General features: G+C 54.9%; 2 protein-coding genes across 2 annotated transcripts in view; one reads left to right on the top strand and one right to left on the bottom strand.

Moving 5' to 3' along the window:
- The first annotated feature begins 1,677 nt into the window (after nt 1–1,677).
- CCDC92 (coiled-coil domain containing 92) lies at nt 1,678–5,446 on the top strand. Its single transcript, XM_082853294.1, has 3 exons — nt 1,678–1,841; nt 2,416–2,457; nt 4,397–5,446. The coding sequence occupies exons 1-3, from the start codon at nt 1,712–1,714 to the stop codon at nt 5,173–5,175; spliced, it is 951 nt and encodes a 316-aa protein (XP_082709420.1). The 5' UTR covers nt 1,678–1,711; the 3' UTR covers nt 5,176–5,446.
- A 1,413-nt stretch (nt 5,447–6,859) lies between these two features.
- Nucleotides 6,860–17,960, bottom strand: part of DNAH10 (dynein axonemal heavy chain 10) — a 146,999-nt gene continuing 135,898 nt past the window's right edge. The window contains exons 67-79 of the mRNA XM_082853790.1: nt 17,438–17,592; nt 16,757–16,911; nt 14,968–15,151; nt 14,141–14,341; nt 13,244–13,453; nt 13,013–13,108; nt 12,115–12,286; nt 11,371–11,502; nt 10,984–11,195; nt 10,725–10,892; nt 8,591–8,771; nt 7,511–7,656; nt 6,860–7,022 (exon numbers count right to left, since the gene is read on the bottom strand). Of these exons, the coding sequence (XP_082709916.1) occupies nt 6,876–7,022; nt 7,511–7,656; nt 8,591–8,771; nt 10,725–10,892; nt 10,984–11,195; nt 11,371–11,502; nt 12,115–12,286; nt 13,013–13,108; nt 13,244–13,453; nt 14,141–14,341; nt 14,968–15,151; nt 16,757–16,911; nt 17,438–17,592 (2,159 nt within the window). The 3' untranslated portion in view covers nt 6,860–6,875. The remainder of the gene's footprint in view (nt 7,023–7,510; nt 7,657–8,590; nt 8,772–10,724; nt 10,893–10,983; nt 11,196–11,370; nt 11,503–12,114; nt 12,287–13,012; nt 13,109–13,243; nt 13,454–14,140; nt 14,342–14,967; nt 15,152–16,756; nt 16,912–17,437; nt 17,593–17,960) is intronic.

The following is a 17,960-nucleotide window of genomic DNA, read 5'->3' as shown; positions in this document are numbered from 1 at the left end:
TTCGGACAGCCCTTCACAGCTCACGCCCCGGACTTGCCTTGTTCCGGGCTGGCTCCTTTGTTAGGTCAGCGTCCTCCTCCCAAGGCCACGTGCTGACCACACAGGGTCGGGGTCTCAGGCACCGTGGGGCTCCAGTTAGAATTAGTGTCTGGCCCGGCAGCCCCATACAAGGAACTTGTGGCTACAGCAGGGAGACAATTCGGGGGCGGAGACCTTCCTCGCTCCTGTGGAAAGGCTGCTCTCAGCTCCCCTGAGGAAGGCTCTGGTGGATGGAAACTCAGCTGGCATGGCCTGCAGCCAGCTTTTAGGTAGAGCTCAAGGCCTGGGGAAATCTGATCTTCCTTGCATAGAAATGATCCTGTATTTACTCAACCAGTTCCCTCTTGCTGGATTTTGGTTGTCTCTGGTCTTTTCTGACTGTGAACTGCACTGTAATGACCGTCCTCCTATAGCTACACCTTCTCACACAGAGGCCATCATTTCCCTCTGGTGGACTCCTAGAAGTGGAACCGCTAAGTCAGACGGAAGATAAATTCTAAGGCTCCAGATACACTTTGCCAGATCGCCTCCTGTAATGGGTGCAGTGAACACTCCCACCCAAAACTGCGCTGTTTCTTCTTAGTCACAGCTGTCCCTCGCCAGCTTCTCCCCTGACAGGCGTGTCCCTTCCAGGACGTGTCCGTGTGCACCCTTCGCCCAGGCTTTGTCCGGCACGTCCTCTGTCCTCTGCACTCCCTCACTTTCCTTTCCTCCTTCAGCCTCCTCGTGTGAATGAAAACGCGTGTCCTGGGTTCCAGGTACGCGCCGTTCTTAGCTCCAGAGCTGGGGTGTAAATATCTGTAAGCTGCGGGGCTTACAGGTAACAGACAGTGCTTGGTGTTGCCCGGCGTGTTGCCACCTCCAGAGCGGACCCTCGTGCCACCCTGCCACACACCCGCTCACCGGAAGCCCTCTGAGGGGTGGTATTTCCTTTGGGGGCGCTCGTTGGCCCAGCAGATTAGGAAAAAGGCGCCCGAGGCTCTGTATTCACAGGTATAATTTATAGGCAGATAATCCACGTGTCATCCTCAGCCTGTTTCAGTGCCGCGCAAGGCGTCTTGAATTACTGGGCTAGCTTTTACAGAATGGCCGACTGACTTCGCCACATTTCTCGAGTTACAGCGAAGGCCCTGAGCGAGTGGCTGATGATGGAGGATGGAAGCCGGCGGCGGGGGCGGGGGGCGGAGGGTGGCAGATGGCAGGGTCTGGGTCCGGCCTCCAGACGCCCGCAGCCACCACGTGGCCCGGTGAGAATGGTTCTCAGGAAATTCCCGAGGAAAGAAGGACTTGGGGGGCTCTCAACTCTGTGAGGTCCCGGGGCTTCCCTCCGAAACGCCACGCTTGTCGTCCTCCTGGCCTGCCAGCTCTAGGTTCCACTTCCCCACGCCCGGTTCTCCTGAGCGGAGGCAGCAGTGCTTCACCTCCTCAGGGAAGTCTGTCAAGGGAGATTTTGCTCTCAGTCTGTAGAAGTCGGGTAGCCCACGGAGAGCCTAGGATGTGGAATCAGGGAGCCCTCTGCATCCGGAGCGGGGCCTCACACTGCCCTCCAGCCCGCAGAGCCAAGGAGGGCAGGCGGCAGGCGGCGTCCTCTTCCAGCCCGCCACCCCGAGACCCGCGTTGTCGGGGACAGCCACCAGGCCCTGTGTCCCCTGCAGGTCATCTGGATGCCAGCATGGCGACCGCAAACCTGGAGAACCAGCTGCACAGCGCGCAGAAGAACCTCTTGTTCCTTCAGCGGGAGCACGCCAGCACGCTCAAGGGGCTGCACGCTGAGATCAGGCGGCTGCAGCAACACTGCACAGGTACGAGCTCCGGGGACCAGGGCGGGGGGGCAGCCCCAGGCCTGCCAGGGCTGTAGAGCAAAGCAGGACCTGTCATCGAGGTCACCTCGCACTGGCTGGCTCAAAAGCTGTGCGGGGTGAGTGAGGAGGGGGTCTTCTTCTTCTCTCTCTCTGGTTAACCCTGTCATCGCTGGGGTCCATTTGAATGCGTCACCTCATCCTCTTTGCTAAGGCCACACGCACGAGCGTAAAGCTGTGAAGCCAGTTCTCAGCTTACTGAGGACCTGAAGGATCCAGATGCAATGGTTAGAAGTTACCGTGGGTCTTGGAACCAGGGACCAAAGTGTACTACACAGAGCAAGCTGCCTGCTAATTGTGGGTGCTGGAGTGTGTAACAGGGAAAAGAAGGGCCCCCCCGAACCCAAGTAAGGACAGCGGCCGCTGATAGTTGCTGTTCTCACTCTTGCCTCTAATGCTGCCAACCTCTGCCCTGTTCGGGCAGGACTCGCAGGCTGATCGTGCGTTTTCAGAGTTGATGAAGGGCTTGAAATACACTGTAATCATACAAAATTAACATATATGATCTCCTTTTTAGATTTAACGTATGAGCTGACACTTAAAAGTTCGGATCAGACAGGTAAGAACTCCCTTCCCAAAAGCTGATGCTTCCTGTTGTTTCCTGTTGAGGCACACGTTGGTCCACCTGTTTTCACTAATTACACACGTAGAAGAAAACACACTTGCTGTGAAGAGTTGCACGTGTGACTGGGGCTCTCTGAGAAAAGGTGGGAGGGCCGTTTGGACCCCTCGGTGTGTCGGTGGGGTGGGAGGGGTGAGTGCTTTTATTTCCTTCTGATCGACACACGTACTTGGAATGCCTGTTCTGTGTTCTTCTGGGTTTTCTGATTTTTTTACAGTGAGTATGTGTCCCTTCTGTAATCAAGAAATAGATGTGATTTAAACCGGAAGGAAAGAGGAGACGGAGCGGGGTCCCACCTCCTCTGTGTCCGTGAAGCTTAGCACAGGACCTGGCACAAAGTGGTTGAGCGAGGGGTCACATGACTGGGTGGCCCCCAGAGCAGCGCTGAAGGTCTTTCTCTAGACTCTAGTCCCAGAAATGCCCCCCCAAAACCAGAATCCTCAGGGACCCCCAAAACTATCAGCCTGATGGCAGCTGGAGCAGAGGAGACGGCAGCCGGGGCCTCTGTGGCCTGCCCCAGATGGCTGCTCCCCGGAGCAGGGCGAGGCTTTTAAGCGTGTAGAAACCGCGCTGGAGTCGAGACGGCGTTTGCCAAACAGGCCTCACACGAGCAGCAGCTATTCACGAGCGTGTCTGGGTCCTCGTGACCGTTCCCCTGAGCCCGAGAGCGCCGTCCAGCACTGACGTTCCATCTGCGCCACCCGTGCCACGTCTCCTAAGCGTGCCTTCCGGGAGCCAGGACCCCCTCTTCCTGCGTGTGGTGGATGAGGGGCCTGGGGACGGGGTTCAGGAGAGCAGGATGGCCACCTCCAGTCGGGGACTCCAGCCCGCACCCCGCCATCCATGTCACCGAAATCAGGCTGTCCTTACTTCCTGTCCCCTCTGAGCCCATGCTAATCTGTAGAAACACCATTCTTGCCCTATATCCTCTCCAGACGTGGTTCTCGGCCCTGAGTCCCAAGGCCACCCGCCCACCAACCCGGCCCCTCATCAGGGGCTCGTGGTAACAGCTGGCATGGGGCATCTCCTGTGGGGGGCAGAGCGCAAGCCTCTCAGGTGGGCCTGGTGCCCCGCCCAGGGGTGGAAGCACACGCAGACGCGGCTCTCAGAGGAGCCGTTCGGCAGCTTCTCTGACATCCCTGAACCCGCATCCTCATCTGAGAGGCACCCACAAACACTGGTTCCGGCCTCACCACCAGGGCCTCCTACCTTCACGGACCACCCGCCCCGTTCAGCCGCCCTGCACAGCGCGAGCACAGCCAGGGAGAGTCTTGCCGAAGGGCGGCCTGTGTGGTGTTAGGGGCAGGCCAAGGACCAAGGTAGGGCCTGAACTCAGGCCCAAGGATGCCATGCTCTGAGAGATGCAGAGAGGGGACCCGTGTCGGGGGAAAGGTGGCAGCCTGGCATCCAGCCTCCTCCACAATTTCAGAGCTTTGGTGCTCTAGACATAAAGGAAGTCTACATTTGCCTTTCCAAACCGTGCTTGGAATGGCGCAGACACATGGCTCTGCTAACAGTTTAATCCTCAGCCTTTGGAGAGGTCTAATACTCTGAAATTGCCCATTTTAACGTCAGCATTTTTGAAATTTGGAGACATCCTTTTATGCAATAAGCTGGAGAGCTGGATGGGGCCTCAAAGGCCGCCTGATCTCCCACCTTTTCCTGGGGGAAGAGGACACGGAGGTGGCACGAGCGATGGGGGTCCTACCCTCCGTGTGGTCTGTGGGCACCGCACCCATCTTGGCCAGGGGAACCGCCACCGTGGGGAGGGGAGGCCGGCCTAGACCCCCGATCCCCGCACAGGTCTCCCTGCCCCCCAGGGCCTGGCCGCCCTGCCCTCGGGTTCTCACTCCGCCCCCTCGGCTTGGCCTTCCAGGAGACGGCTCTTCTAGAAGCAGCGAACTCAAGAAAAGATGTGAAGACCTGGAGGCGCAGCTGAAGCTGAAGGAGGACGAGAACAACGAGCTGCTGACCGAGCTGGAGCAGAAGAGCGCGATGGTCGTCGTGCTGGAGAACAGCATCAAGGAGCGCGAGAGGCGGTACCTGGAGGAGCTGAAGGTGAAGAGCCACAAGCTGGGCGCGCTGAGCAGCGAGCTGGAGCAGCGCGCCGGCACCATCGCCTACCTGACGTCGCAGCTGCACGCCACCAAGAGGAAGCTCCTGAGCTCCGGCGGCACCTCGGACGGCAGCCCGGCCGGCAGCCCCGCGCTGGCCAGCTACAAGCCGGCCCCGCCCAAGGACAGGCTGCCCGAGACGCCCCGGCGCCGCATGAAGAAGAGCCTCTCGGCCCCGCTGCACCCGGAGTTCGAGGAGGTCTACAGGTTCGGGGCCGAGAGCCGGAAACTGCTTCTGCGGGAGCCGGTGGACGCCATGCCCGACCCCACCCCGTTCCTGCTGGCCAGGGAGTCGGCCGAGGTCCACCTCGTCAAGGAGCGGCCCCTCGTCATCCCCCCCATCGCCTCGGACCGCAGCGCCGGCGAGCAGCCCAGCCCCGCCCGCGAGAAGCCGCACAGGGCGCACGTGGGCGTGGCGCACCGCATCCACCACGCGACCCCGGCGCAGGCCCCGCCCGAGGTGGAGACGCTGGCGGTGGACCAGGTGAACGGAGGCGGCAAGGTGGCGAGGAAGCACTCAGGGACGGACAGAACTGTGTGAAGGCCCCCCGCGACCCTTCCCCGCGCTCTCGAGGCACTGTGATCACTCCTAGGAAAAACTCAGCCGCACCTCCTCTGTTTCTTTTCTTTTTCAATTCCCATGCATGCCGAATTGTTTTCACGCCTGTCAACAGATTATTCTCCTGCTCCCCCTGCCCTCTGACCGACACCGAAACACGATCGTGTCCCTGCTACGGAATCCGTACTTACTAATCGCTGCGGCCAAACACCTGTGTGCCGACTCGCTTGCTTCCAGCCCGGCTCCGCGGAATCTCAGCGCGCTCGCGGACAAAGCACGGGCCGCAGGCTGCGCCGCTGCTCGACGTTAACGACATCAGATAGTCACACGCCTAATTATAAAGTCGGAGCAATACATAACGACCTTGACCTCATCCCTCCCGTTTCCAGGGCGGCCTGTCCGGAGCAGCCCTGCTCCCTCCAGGAGACCCCCCCCCCCCCCCCGTAACCTCCCGACACACCCTCCCCCGGGGGCAGCACGGATAACCGAGCAGATGTATGTTAAGTCACGGGAACTAAATAAGATGACGTCACTCCTCATATCACCACGACCTGAATGTGTGTTGTTTTTTGTTAGTTTTATCCAAAATGTTCAAGATCCCAACAAACTTTATTTTCTAAACCTGCCTTCTTTCTGTTCTGTGTCTTTTATTAAACCACCCGAGGGTGGGCCTGGGGTGGGGGGGAACAATGGAAGGGAAAGAAATAGCGCCCGCTTCTGCCCCTCGCCCCCAGTAACCGCTGCCCTGACAGTGGGCTCACCCAGGGGTGCGTCCCGGGCTGGGGTTCACTTCCGGAAAGACGAGTCCCCTGCCGTGGCTCACTGCCCTGAGCCATCCCTTAGAACGTTCTGCGCCTCGGAAGTTCTAGCAAAAGCCAGTTGTCCCCGTGACTGGCCTCGCCCTCGTGTCCCGCTAGCGCTCAGCTCAGCCCAGCCCCGTTCCTCCCTCGCCGGGTAAAGCCGCTCCTCGCCCCCGGCCGGGCCAGGCCGGAGTAGCCCCAGGGGCGCAGGAGGAAGGGACGCCGGGTAGCCGCCGGTCCTTCAGGTTCTTCGTCTGCACCCAACCCCTCACAGCCTCACGCAGGAATCAAAACACCAGGCTCAGCACCCTCACCCACACGCTGCCAGGCCAGCGCCCGGGGAGCCGGGCTGGAGCGTTCTGGAAGGGTGTGGGTGACTCCGGCCTCATCAGCCCAGGGACGGGGGCCCTGCTGCCTCCGCGCAGCCGCCTCGGCCTTCTACCCCGCGCCCCAGCACGCAGCCCTCGCTCCAGAGAGGCGTCTGCTGAAAGAGACCTGGGCCATCAAAAAAACCACCTTTGACAATTTACGTTAGAATTCTCACTTGCGCCATCGACATGCAGGCAGTTTTGCTTAAGTGGCTCCCCTGAGAAGGAAAAGCAAACTCGACACGTCTTAAAATGCTCTTGTTGAATTTACTTTTTGAATACCACAGAATCCTTTATTTTTAAGTTAAAAAAAATAAAACCATTCAGGTTAACTTATATGGAAAGACATATATAAATGGCTGATTTCAAATGAAAGAAAAAAATCAGTGTCAACCCCCTCCTGCCTCGAGAGGCCCCAAGAAGGGACAGCAGATGATGCGTCTTCACGAATTCCCAGCACATCCGTTGCCGGCCACAGACTTAGAATCTCGTGCCGTTTTCTCCTCCCAGAGGGTTAATCAGAATTCAGGGTGAGGCATACCCCTTGCAGGACCCAGTGAGAAATGTGCTTCGTGGTAAAGAGATCGGCTTCAAAAACCAAGCCGACCCCCATGGCGTTCCTTCTCATGGAGGTGGTGTAGACGGGCGTCCGGAAAGTGTTCTGCACGGGAAAGGGGCGTGAGGTGCCGGCGCGGGCAGAGGGGCGCGCGGGTCCCGGGGAGGGCGAAGGCTCGTCTAAGCGCTACGGGTGCGGAGGGGCCCCGCGAGGTGCCGGGCTCAGCTGACACCCATGAGAAGCGGGGTCGGCCAGCAGAGCAGGCCGTCCTGCAGGGGCGCCTGCCGTCCACACCGGATGTAGCTACCTTCCGACCCACGCAATGAGCGCAGAATTTCACCAGAAGGGAGGAGTCGCTCCTCAAGCTGGTCTGGGCCACAGCCTCCAACCTTGAACCCGTGCCGCCCCCGCAAGGCTCTGCACACACGCACGCGCACGCGTGCATTGTTCCCCCGGGACGTGGCTCAAAGGCTTCCCCCAGCCCTGAAAGGTTAAGAGCCCCTGTGCTAAAAGGCAAGACTCTTGGAAACCACCTGGTGTCTAACTCCAGTCAGAGGAGAAGAGGGGAAACGGGGCAGGCGTCGGCCTTTCACCTGCAGTTTGAGGCGATGGGCTTCAGTGGGGATGATCTTCACGACCGGCAGGTTGACGGCCAGCACCTTGGATTTGCTCTTGATAAGACATCCTTTTTCTACATCCCAGTCAGCGCCTTCTAGATAGAGTCCTGAGACAAAGCATCCTAGAGGCACCAGGAAGAGAGCCGCACTTAGGCTGAGGCAAGTGTCATTCTGCCCAGCACGCGGCAGCTCTAGCAGATGCGCATATGGACAAGCAAAAGGGTAACTAACTGATTCTCCTTCCCCATACACAGCCCCCGCCTTTTCCCAAAAGGGGTGGCCACCATTTCTACCCCGCCCACTTTCCTTTTGTAGAGCCCAGATGGGACACCCTGGAGACCCCGTGACCCTCCATATGGCCACAGCGCCATGGAAGAGGGGTGGTCGCCTCTCCCCAGCAATGTGACATCAAGACCCACAGACTTAACTGGCCTCGGGCCCCAGAGTCAGCTGGCACCATGGCCACCCCAACACTGCCGGTCCCTCTGAGACCTCGCTGGCCTTCTACAAAGAGGACTGAGCGCTCCACAATGTTCACCATAAACCCCCTCTCCCTAAGCTAGCTGAAGAGGGCTTTTGTGCTTGCAGTGAGATGTCCTCTAAGACACGACCCCCCGGGAAACCACAGTTTCCAGCCGCAGTTCACACAGCCAGTAACCAGTGTCTAAGGGACTTGACGTTATAGCACATTGAACGGTTCCCACCTGGCCCATCCTGCTCTCTGGCTACCATGCCCCCGGGCCCTCATGGGTTCCAGGGAAGCCACCTGGCGATCCAGTTCTTTCTAACCTAGTAGCCCATTTCCCACAGACAAGCTGGGCGAGTGTGGCTCAGCTCTCCCCTGACATCAGCCCACGTCTCAATGGAAAAACTGGAAAAGAAACACCTGGACTCACCCTCAGAGACGTCAAGCCCCACGTGGACAGCACACAAACATGGCCAGTATTTGCGGCAGTGTGACTTTCCGGGCCCACACTGTGCTCAGCCCTTCCGAGGGCAGCTTGGGGAGGGAGACCCTACATGAGAGGCCGTGAAGCTGCAGGGAGCTGGCCGTACCTTGTCCCGCCCGCTCATTCACTTCGTCTGCATCTTGGAACTTGGTCACTTGCGTGAACAAGGTGGAACGGTCCAGCGGCCAGCCGTTCCTCCGGCAGGTGGCCTGCACCAGGGCCGTGAGGTAGGATTCTGGGATGTGCAGCCCCGAGAGCCACATCACACTGGGCTCACTCTCGGTGACCTGGAGAGAGAAGGCAGCTGGTGAGAGCCTGGGGCTGCCATCCAATGCCAGGGTCAAAGCCGACAAAAGATGTAGTTCACGTTAGGGGCAGGAAGTTGGTGTTGGGACAACTGGCAGCCCACTGGGAAAAACAAGCTGGAGCACCAAACTCCAGGTGCAGCCAAGATTTAAATATAGAAAATACACCACATGCAGACTCAGCGCTTCCACTGCAGGGGGCGTGGGTTCGATCCCTGGTCGGGGAACTAGGATCCCGCATGCCGCGCAGCGCGGCCAAAAAAATAAAAACTAAACTAAACTAAATAAATAAACCACAAAAGTACAAATCAAATCTCCAGTGAATGTTTTCAGAATCTTGGAGTGGGGAATACAAAACCCAGAAGCCATAGAAGAAAAGACTGATCTATTTGACTACATTAAAATGTAAAACTTTCCTATGGAAAAAATACCACAGAATCAAAAAGCTTAAGGCAAGCTGGGGAAATATCTGTAACACCAGCAGACAAAAGACTTACTTCCCTTGATGTACAAAGAGCTCTTAAAAACCAATTTTAGAAGGTGGAGAACTTGAAGGGCTTCCCTGGTGGCGCAGTGGTTAAGAATCTGCCTGCCAATGCAGGGGACACGGGTTTGATCCCACGGGAAGATCCCACATGCCGCGGAGCAACTAAGCCACAACTACTGAAGCCCGCGCGCCTAGAGCCCAGGCTCTGCGACAAGAGAAGCCACCGGAGAAGCCTGAGCACCGCAGCGAAGAGTAGCCCCCGCTCACCGCAACTAGACAAAGCCCGCGCACAGCAACGAAGACCCAACACAGCCAAAAATAAATAATTTTTTTAAAAAAGGTGGAGAACTTGATAAAAATGAAATCAAGATACAAAGACAGTTCACAGAAAAACACAAAATGTCTATAAACGTGTCAAATACACTCAGCCTCACCATAATTAAAGAAATACACAACCAACATAGTTGATGTTACTTTTTGCCTATGAAGGAGAAAAAGATCCAAAGTATTAAGAACACACCATGTTGCAGAGAGGTGAGGAAAGAATCATTCTCGTACGCTGTGGTTTCAAGTTCTCTAGAAAACCATCTGACAAGAGCTGTCAGAATTTAAAATGCACACACTCGGATCCAACTCTTCCATTGTACCCATGGAATATACTCATATGAGTCTCCAAAGCCATGTGCACCAGAATGTTGTTCGTACTAGCAAAACAAAAAATCCAAAAAGAGAACAAAAAACCAATGGTAACCACCTAAATATCCATCAGAGGAAAGGATACAGGATGTCTGTGAGACGGAGTAGCCTAGAAGGAATGACGTCTAGATGTACTTAGATGGAACAATTGCCAAGACAGACTCTTGGATGGATAAATCAAGTTGGGCATAGTATGCTTCAAAGTCTTTCTTTTTTTAATATATTTATTTTATTTATTTATTTTTGGCTGGGTTGGGTCTTCGTTGCTGTGCGTGAGCTTTCTCTATCTGCGGCGAGCAGGGGCTACTCTTCCTTGCGGTGGCTTCTCTTTGTTGGGGAGCACGGGCTCTAGGCGTGCAGGCTTCGGTTGTTGCGGCACGCGGGCTCAGTAGTTGTGGCTCAAGGGCTCTAGAGAGCAGACTCAGTAGTTGTGGCGCACGGGCTTAGCTGCTCCGTGGCATGTGGGATCTTCCCGGACCAGGGCTTGAACCCGTGTCCCCCTCATTGGCAGGCGGATCCTTAACCACTGCGCCACCAGGGAAGCCCCCGAGGAAGGGAGGAAGGAAGGGAGGGGGGAAGGGAGAAAAGGAAAAAGAAACCAGATACACTTGCAGAGTCCGAGACCATTTCCAGAGCACCCAGTCAGCTCCTGACAGAGGTACCACTGGGGAGGGGAGAAGGAGTCGGGAAGTGGTTTGAGGGGGTCCAGGCCAAGCCTTGGACCAGCAAGCAGACCGCTGCCTCTCACTCACCCACGTCGTGTACTGGCTGAACCTCCGCAGGAAGTAGGGCATCCAGTTTCCGAGGGACTTTAAGGTGTCAGGGGCAAGCTTTCTCCAGATATTAGGGATTTGCCCAAGAAAGAGGGACCTGGCTACATCATCTAATTCACTGCTCATCCCAACTTCTCCAGCCAAGGCCTGTTTATAGAATCAAGAGCAGTCAGGCAAGACTAGCGGAAAACCCAGCACTCCACCGAGGCAGGAATTTGCACTCGAGGAACAGACTTACCCTCTGAAGTTCAGCCAGGGACGCGGACATCCGTATGACAAGCTTGTTGAAGCGCTGCAGCTCCTGCAGGAGCACCACTGAGGTAGGGGAGGCGACCATCCCCAGCTGCTTCCTGACCAGGTCCAAGTCAAAGACTTTGGGCATCTTGTTTGCTATGTCCTTGGCCACATGGCCAGTGTAATCATCTCGGCTGACGGCGGTGCTGCATTCCCCTGAAATCAGGACACTTTTCAGAGAGAGCAAGGCATCTGAGCACAGGACTGGGGTGCCTTCTGGCTCTCAGAAGGGCACCAACAGTACGGAAGCTATCGGAACCCGAAGCAGCACTTTGCGCCAATGCCCTTTGTCCCCAGTCCGATGGGCACAGTCCTCTGCAGGGGACTTTACCCGTCTGAGGCTGCAGCTCCAGCAGGTGAGACCACATGTCTCGAGCTGCCTGAGTGTAATATCCAGTATCAGCGTTGAGGTGCAGCCCAAACACTTCAGGCGTGTTGGCCAGAGGGAGGGCCTCAATGGCTTCTGTAATGGGAGAGAACAGCGGTTACACTGCCATGCCACCTCCGATTCCCGAGGGCCCACAGCCTCGACGTCCCCACACACGTTAGCCTACGTTCCACCTCTGAGAGGGTGACGTGCTTTTAAAATAAGAATTCTACACCGCCATGCCCAATACAGGCCTGTGTGCATCTTTTTTTTTTTTTTTTTTTTTTTTTGCCGTGCCTCGCGGCTTGCGGGATCTCAATTCCCCAACCAGAGATCAAACCCAGGCCCACAGCAGTGAAAGTGCAGAGTCCTAACCACCGGGCCACCAGGGAACTTCCTCTACGTGTATCTTTTATGAAAATGGCTCAGTGACTTTCCCAGGGGCCACTCTGCCCTTCCAGGGAGACTCTGATATATTTACCATCATTCCAGGACAGGAAGTCTGAACTAACTCCATCAGCTCTGAGGCTAGGAAGAGCCCACTGGGCCCCGCTAAAAGGCATAAGAAAACACCCCCGAGCCGTCAAAGAGTCCCACCAGGGAAGGGTCAGAAGCATCAAGCCAACCACAGAAACCAGAAGAGCTGAAATGTACGGGCTCCCTTAGAATAAAACGTCTACATGCTTCCTGATGGCTGAGAAATCTCACCAACAAATTTTTCCTTGACATCCCCCGTGGGGATTTTGTAGTCCACTTCCTTGTTCCGGAAAAAGTGGAATGGCTGGAAAGTATCGAAAAGGAAGTCCCCCAGGTATTCATCCATGTAGATGGTCAGGATGCGCCGGTCAAAGCTGTCGATGGCCCGTCCTCCGTACATGACCTGACAGTACAGGGAGTGAGAGCCGGCCGCGACCCAGAACCTACGGGGTGGGCCCTGAGGCCCCGGGCCCAGCGGACAGTCCAGGGTCAAGCCCGGATGCGCCCTTAGAGAGACTCCTGCCGCCCGGCCACTGTACAGCCCAAACCGTGCTGACGTGCACAGGCTTCGGGCCACTCTATACAAGAGGGCTCGTGTGCAGACTCATAGAGCCCAAGGTGATAGCAGTCCTCATGAAATGCTGGGAGCCAGTGTGCAACTGGCCAACTCCCCAAAACACAGCGAACGAGCAAACAAAACAACCCAAGGAGCCAGCAGCCGCTTTTGTCTTTGGAACAGCGATGTCTCTGTTTGAGCCACACACAGGCCTCCGGGGAAGCTTTCCCACGAGCGCTGTATAAGGCCGTGGCCTCCAGAGTGGACCTCCAGGCCCGCCGAACAGAGGCAGGGCTCCCATGACGTGCCTGAGGCATCCTCAGCGAGGAACAGGAGTCCCCAGGGCGATGAGTCCAAACGCCCAGGTGACGGTCGCTCACTTAGGACAAAGAATAACAGGGTGACAAACCGGGGCGCGGGGGGGTGGTGTTTCACAGAGACCCAGGGGCCTTCAGCTGATGGGCAGCAGCAAGAGGGGAGTCCCAGAAGACTCGGGGGCCATGGACCAGGGGCACCAGGCCACAGCCCAGCCTGCCCCAGGGGGCCTGCAGCAGGTACCCAGGATGCTCCTACCTCCCCGATTAGGTACTTGAGGCTGCCCCACGGGATCCGAGGGTCGTGCTGCCGGAAAGCTTTTGTTAAGTATGTGTTCAGAATTTCCATGCAGACCTGCAAAGAGGAGGAACGGGCCTGGGTAACCGAAAACCCATAAAGTCATTCGCGTTCTGACTGTTTTCTGAAAACGTGGGCAGGAACAACGAAGGAAGGAGTGTCCCCCGGGAGAGGCAGTAGCCGCCTCTTCACCTGGAAGTCAGACTCGTTGAAGTCGTAGTACACGTTCCACCCGATCTTCCCGAACTTTCTCCTCTCCTGCACCACAGCATGGAAGAAGGCCAACACGTAGACCAGGGACTTGAAAGCAGGGTGTGGACACTGGTCCAGCTTCTCAGGAGAGATCTTGAAGTACGTGGCTCTCATGTTGAGTTTCAGCCCGTTGGGTGGCTCGGTGACAACCTGTTGGAGGCAAAGACCGATGGTGACGGAAACCCCAGGCCCCCGAGCAGGGCTCTGAAGGGTGTGCAGACTGCAGTCGTCTTGGCTTTTCCCTCCGTCCTTGCAAAGCTATCTCCCCTATTCCCAAGGGCCCACGTGAATGAGTTAAAAACGAGACGTCGTTCCAGCTCTGCCCTGACGCATCGAATGACCCCAGGAAGGCTCTTAACCACCTCTGATCATGGGATCCTCAAGGGTAAAACAGAAGTAGCTAAGCTTTTCCCTCTCCCTGTCCTGGAGGAAGAGAGAGATGATGAAACCATTCCCCAAAATGTTCCCAGAGACTAAATTAAACAGGGCAGGTAAACTCCTTGAAACTTACACACACAAGCACTCACTCCAGTTCTGCGGGCTGTGGGAGGGCCGATCATTAGAGTTAAAAAGGATAAATGTGAAGTCTGTGAAAACTAACCCAGAAATTGTTTTGAGGACATGCAGAAGTGATAAAGACGGGCCTGGGAGTCAACACTGTCACCCGATAATTGTCACCCTATCCGGACAGTGCTCACCTCTGAAGGGAGAGGGAGAAATGGAACTGGGAAAGGCGGGGGTGTCCAACTCTATCCTAAACACACACATGCACACAGCAAAATGGAAGTGAGGTAAGGAACCGAGCCGTGGGCACGTCTGTCTGTCCTGCTGCCAGACCTTCAAGGACTTCTGCAGGATCCCGATGGGGAAGCCCTCGGTGGGGTCCGTGGTGAGCCACAGGCGGAAGTCGGGGTGGGGCTTGGTGATCCTCTCCAGGGACTTCTCCAGATCCTTCAGCCACTTGACCAGGAGATGGCAGTTCTGCAGCATCAGCCACTGCCCTCGAGCCACCGCCATCTCCAGCAGCTGTAGGGCCACCTGCTCCGACAGAGACAGAAAGGAAGCGTCGGCGTCCCACTGCCACACCACCCTGTGCTCTCCCAGAGACCCGCTGCAAGCACCAGGAAACTACTGGCCACTGCAACAGAAGCCACAGAGGAGCCAGCGGTCCCGGAGCTACAGAGGGAGCCTTTGAAGAAGCAACCCTTTAGACTTCCCGCGGGGCCACCGGGGTCCGCTGGGCTGCACTCATTGGCCTCCCTCAGCCCCCAGAGCTCCAACCTCGGACTCAGTGGCACCTGCCCCCTGACCAGTTGGCCTTGCTACTGGGGCAGTGACAGCCCTGATCCGAAACGCGGCTCTTGCAAGGGCTGAGGGAGATAAAGACTGGACGTGAAAAGGCTTTGGAAACAGCAGAACACACCGACGGTACCAGGCTGGGCAATCACAGCAGGTTAGCTCCAGAACTATACTACTGTTCACACTGTCATCGCTGTGACATGTGATTACTGCTCCGTAGACCGGAAATGCATGGCACTCGTGTGTGTGTGGGGGGGGGGGGGGCGGTACTCTTGGCTTAAAGCCAAACATTCGTTAATTCATTCCTAACAGGGGCCGGTGACCTCACCCACGTTTAGGGCTTGTTCCCTCCAACAACAATTTACCTTTTCTTGACCTTGACCCATGGCAAGGAATTTGAGGCGGTTCCCTCCAAAACCGCTGTGCTCGGCTAATTTCATAAGGTCACTGGCAGGGTCAGAGCCAGGACTCAGGATAAACACAATGGGCGAGTTGGGTGTGCTCTGCTCAAAGATGGCTTCAAAGCTGATCACCGGAGGCTGCACGTACCTGGGGAAAGAAACACGACTGGAAAATGCTCCCGGGAGGACAGCGCCGGGCAGGGGCCGGCCAGTCCGACCAGCACTCTTCCTCCCAGTGTCCAGAACCTTCTGACTGTCCCTCTGGTATGGCTCTTTGCTCAGCCTTCCTTGTTTTGGAATCCAGGTTTTACACACATCTCGTTCACTGGATGGTAATAAGCTCCTGGGTGATGGGGACCTCTCCGCACAGCCCAGTACATCCGGGTTGGGTGGTTCAGGAGACCTGTACTGAGCTGCATGCCTCCTGACAAGCCGGCCTTCCAGGTGCACGTGCCCTGGGCACCGAACCCAGAGGTCCCACACCGGCGGCTCCACAGGCGTGTCCTGAACGGCCTGCATCTCGAGATTTTTAAAAAGTTAGTTGCCAGCACATAACGATTGGGAGATTTCATGTAGAAATCCAAATTTCTAGTTTCTGTTGAAGAGTCAGAGATCTGAGTCCCCGCCGCCACCTGGCATCAGTCAGCAGGAGTTCAGGGGCTGCTGGCCAGGGCTTGACCTCTCCAGTGGGCCCGAGTCCTCATCCAGCCACGCCCAGTCCTCTCCATCACCCGCCGGCCGTGGAGGCAGATTTGAGTTTGTCACCCTAAGTTACCCATCCGGCCTCGCCCTCGATTCCAGAGCTACCAGTACGGGAGCCATGAGGCACGTGTGGCTACTGAGCAGTTGAAGTGTGGCGAGTGCAAACTGAGATGAGCTGTACGTGTGAATTCACACAGGATTTTAAAGCCTTGGCATCAAAAAATATGCCAAGTATCTCAATCCATTACATGCTGAGATAGTATTTTAATATTTGAGTTAAATATAATTAACTATTAATACATATTATTTATATGATATGATATATTAATATATATAATATAACTTATGATGATTGTTATTAAAATTAATTTTGACTGTTTCCTTTTTTATAAATTTACTTTTTTCATTGACGTATAGTTGATTTACAATGTTGTGTTAGTTTCAGGTGTACAGCAAAGTGATTCAGTTATAATATAAATATATATTCTTTTTCAGATTCTTTTCCCATCTAGGTTATTACAAAATATTGAGTAGAGTTCCCTGTGCTATACAGTAGGTCCTTGTTGTTTATCTATTTTATATATAGTGGTGTGTATATTTTACTCCCAAATTCCTAATATATCCCTCCCCCTCCCCTTTCCCCTTTGGTAACCATAAATTGGTTTTCTATGTCTGTGAGTCTGTTTCTGTTTTGTAAATAAGTTCATTTGTATCATTTAATAATTAAATACAGTTACTTATTATTAGTAAATATTATATATACATAATATATTGTTATATATTAATGTGTTATATTTTATATGCTTATGATAACTGTTATTAAAATTAATTTCACCTGCTTCCTTTTGAATGTGGCTACCAGAAGACTTGAAATGATATACGTCACTCACACTGTATTTTTCTTAAACAGCGCTGCTCTAGAGTGGCTACCGAATCATGCTCAAAGGCAGTCCCCTCTGGCCACCCACTGCCATCCGTGAGTCCAGGAAGGGGTGACATTAGATATTCTACCCCACAGAAAGGGCCAAGCAAACACAAACAACTCACTTACTTCTCTCCCACTGTTACAGTCACGTAGTCAGTCACGGCCCGATATACCCGATCCACACGGAAACAGCGCAAAATAAGCAACTTCTGGAAAGGGGTGATGTTGTCATCATAACCCAGGGGGAATGGAAACTGCTCAAGTGAATCCAGGTCATACCACTGGGAAAAGCAAAGAACATTCATGCTGGCGTCAACTGAGAAATGATATAGGCCCCCCTTTTTATGTGAAGGTCCCAAGAGCCCCTGTAAAGGGATGAAATCTACAGGCCACATCTAGTCAGATCTGTCATTTTCTACCCCCCAAACTCTGAACTTTAGGAAGGGGTGGACTGAGTCTTATGGACTGTTGAATTCCCACTGCCCATCAAGGGACGTGGTCCAGCCACAGATGCTCAAAGTTTCTTGAATGGATGGATGAACGGATGAATGGATGGACAGATAGACAGAGGCAGATGGACAGATGGATGGATGGACAGATGGGGAGACAGATAGATAGTTCTCCCACAAAACTAGCTGAACTAGATAAAGGAGAATTCCATCCAGGGAGTTAGAGGGCATTGGCTACACTCTGCACGAGCCGCTCAGAGGCAGATCTTCAAACTCATAGGGAGTTAGGCTGCAGATTGAGTGTGGAGAGGACTGACATGCGGGGAAGGGAAGGAGGAGAAAGAGGACACTTGCTTACCTCCTGCCAGACAGTCACATGTTTCTCCACATCATCAGGAAGAGTCCCAAAGTTGTCTGGAAACATCTCTGATAAAAGAATGATATCTTCCCATCCCTGGTCGGACAACCAAGCACAGGGTTTTCTCCGTTTGCTTTTCTCCAGGGAAATGTTTCCTAATCACAACAGGATAAGAGAAGTAAACAGCCGACACCAACACACGGGGAAGAGTAAGCAACTCCATTCCTGGGCTTCCCTCACTTTGGGGGAAAATCCACTTCTCAAAAGGGGGCTGGAAAGAGAAGAGGGTTAGGCTTCCCCTGTCACCGTCCGTAACTCCAGCCAGGAAGCTCGGCGTGGCTTCCAGCCTCGGGGCAGCCTTAAGGCAGAGGCTGGCTGCGCTGAGTTAACGCGAACTATCTCTGAGGCTGGAACTGTCAACTGAGGTATTTACTAAAGCGGTGCTATTGGAAGCCAAGTTTTAAGGAAGGCAAATTTCTGCTGTTGTTTTGGTGAACAAACTCATACACATGTGCAACACGGG

The sequence above is a fragment of the Leucopleurus acutus genome (genome assembly GCF_964270905.1).
Source record: "Leucopleurus acutus genome assembly, chromosome: 13".
Taxonomy (NCBI): Eukaryota; Metazoa; Chordata; class Mammalia; order Artiodactyla; family Delphinidae; genus Leucopleurus; species Leucopleurus acutus.
Note: the sequence above shows the minus strand (reverse complement) of the source record. Positions and strands in the feature narration are given on the sequence as shown.

Coding starts and splice junctions, on each gene's coding strand:
- CCDC92 (XM_082853294.1), top strand. CDS start 1,712: ATGGCGACCGCAAACCTGGAGAACCAGCTGCACAGCGCGCAGAAGAAC. Junction 1,842..2,415: donor GCTGCAGCAACACTGCACAG/GTACGAGCTCCG, acceptor TCTCCTTTTTAG/ATTTAACGTATGAGCTGACA. Junction 2,458..4,396: donor TAAAAGTTCGGATCAGACAG/GTAAGAACTCCC, acceptor TTGGCCTTCCAG/GAGACGGCTCTTCTAGAAGC.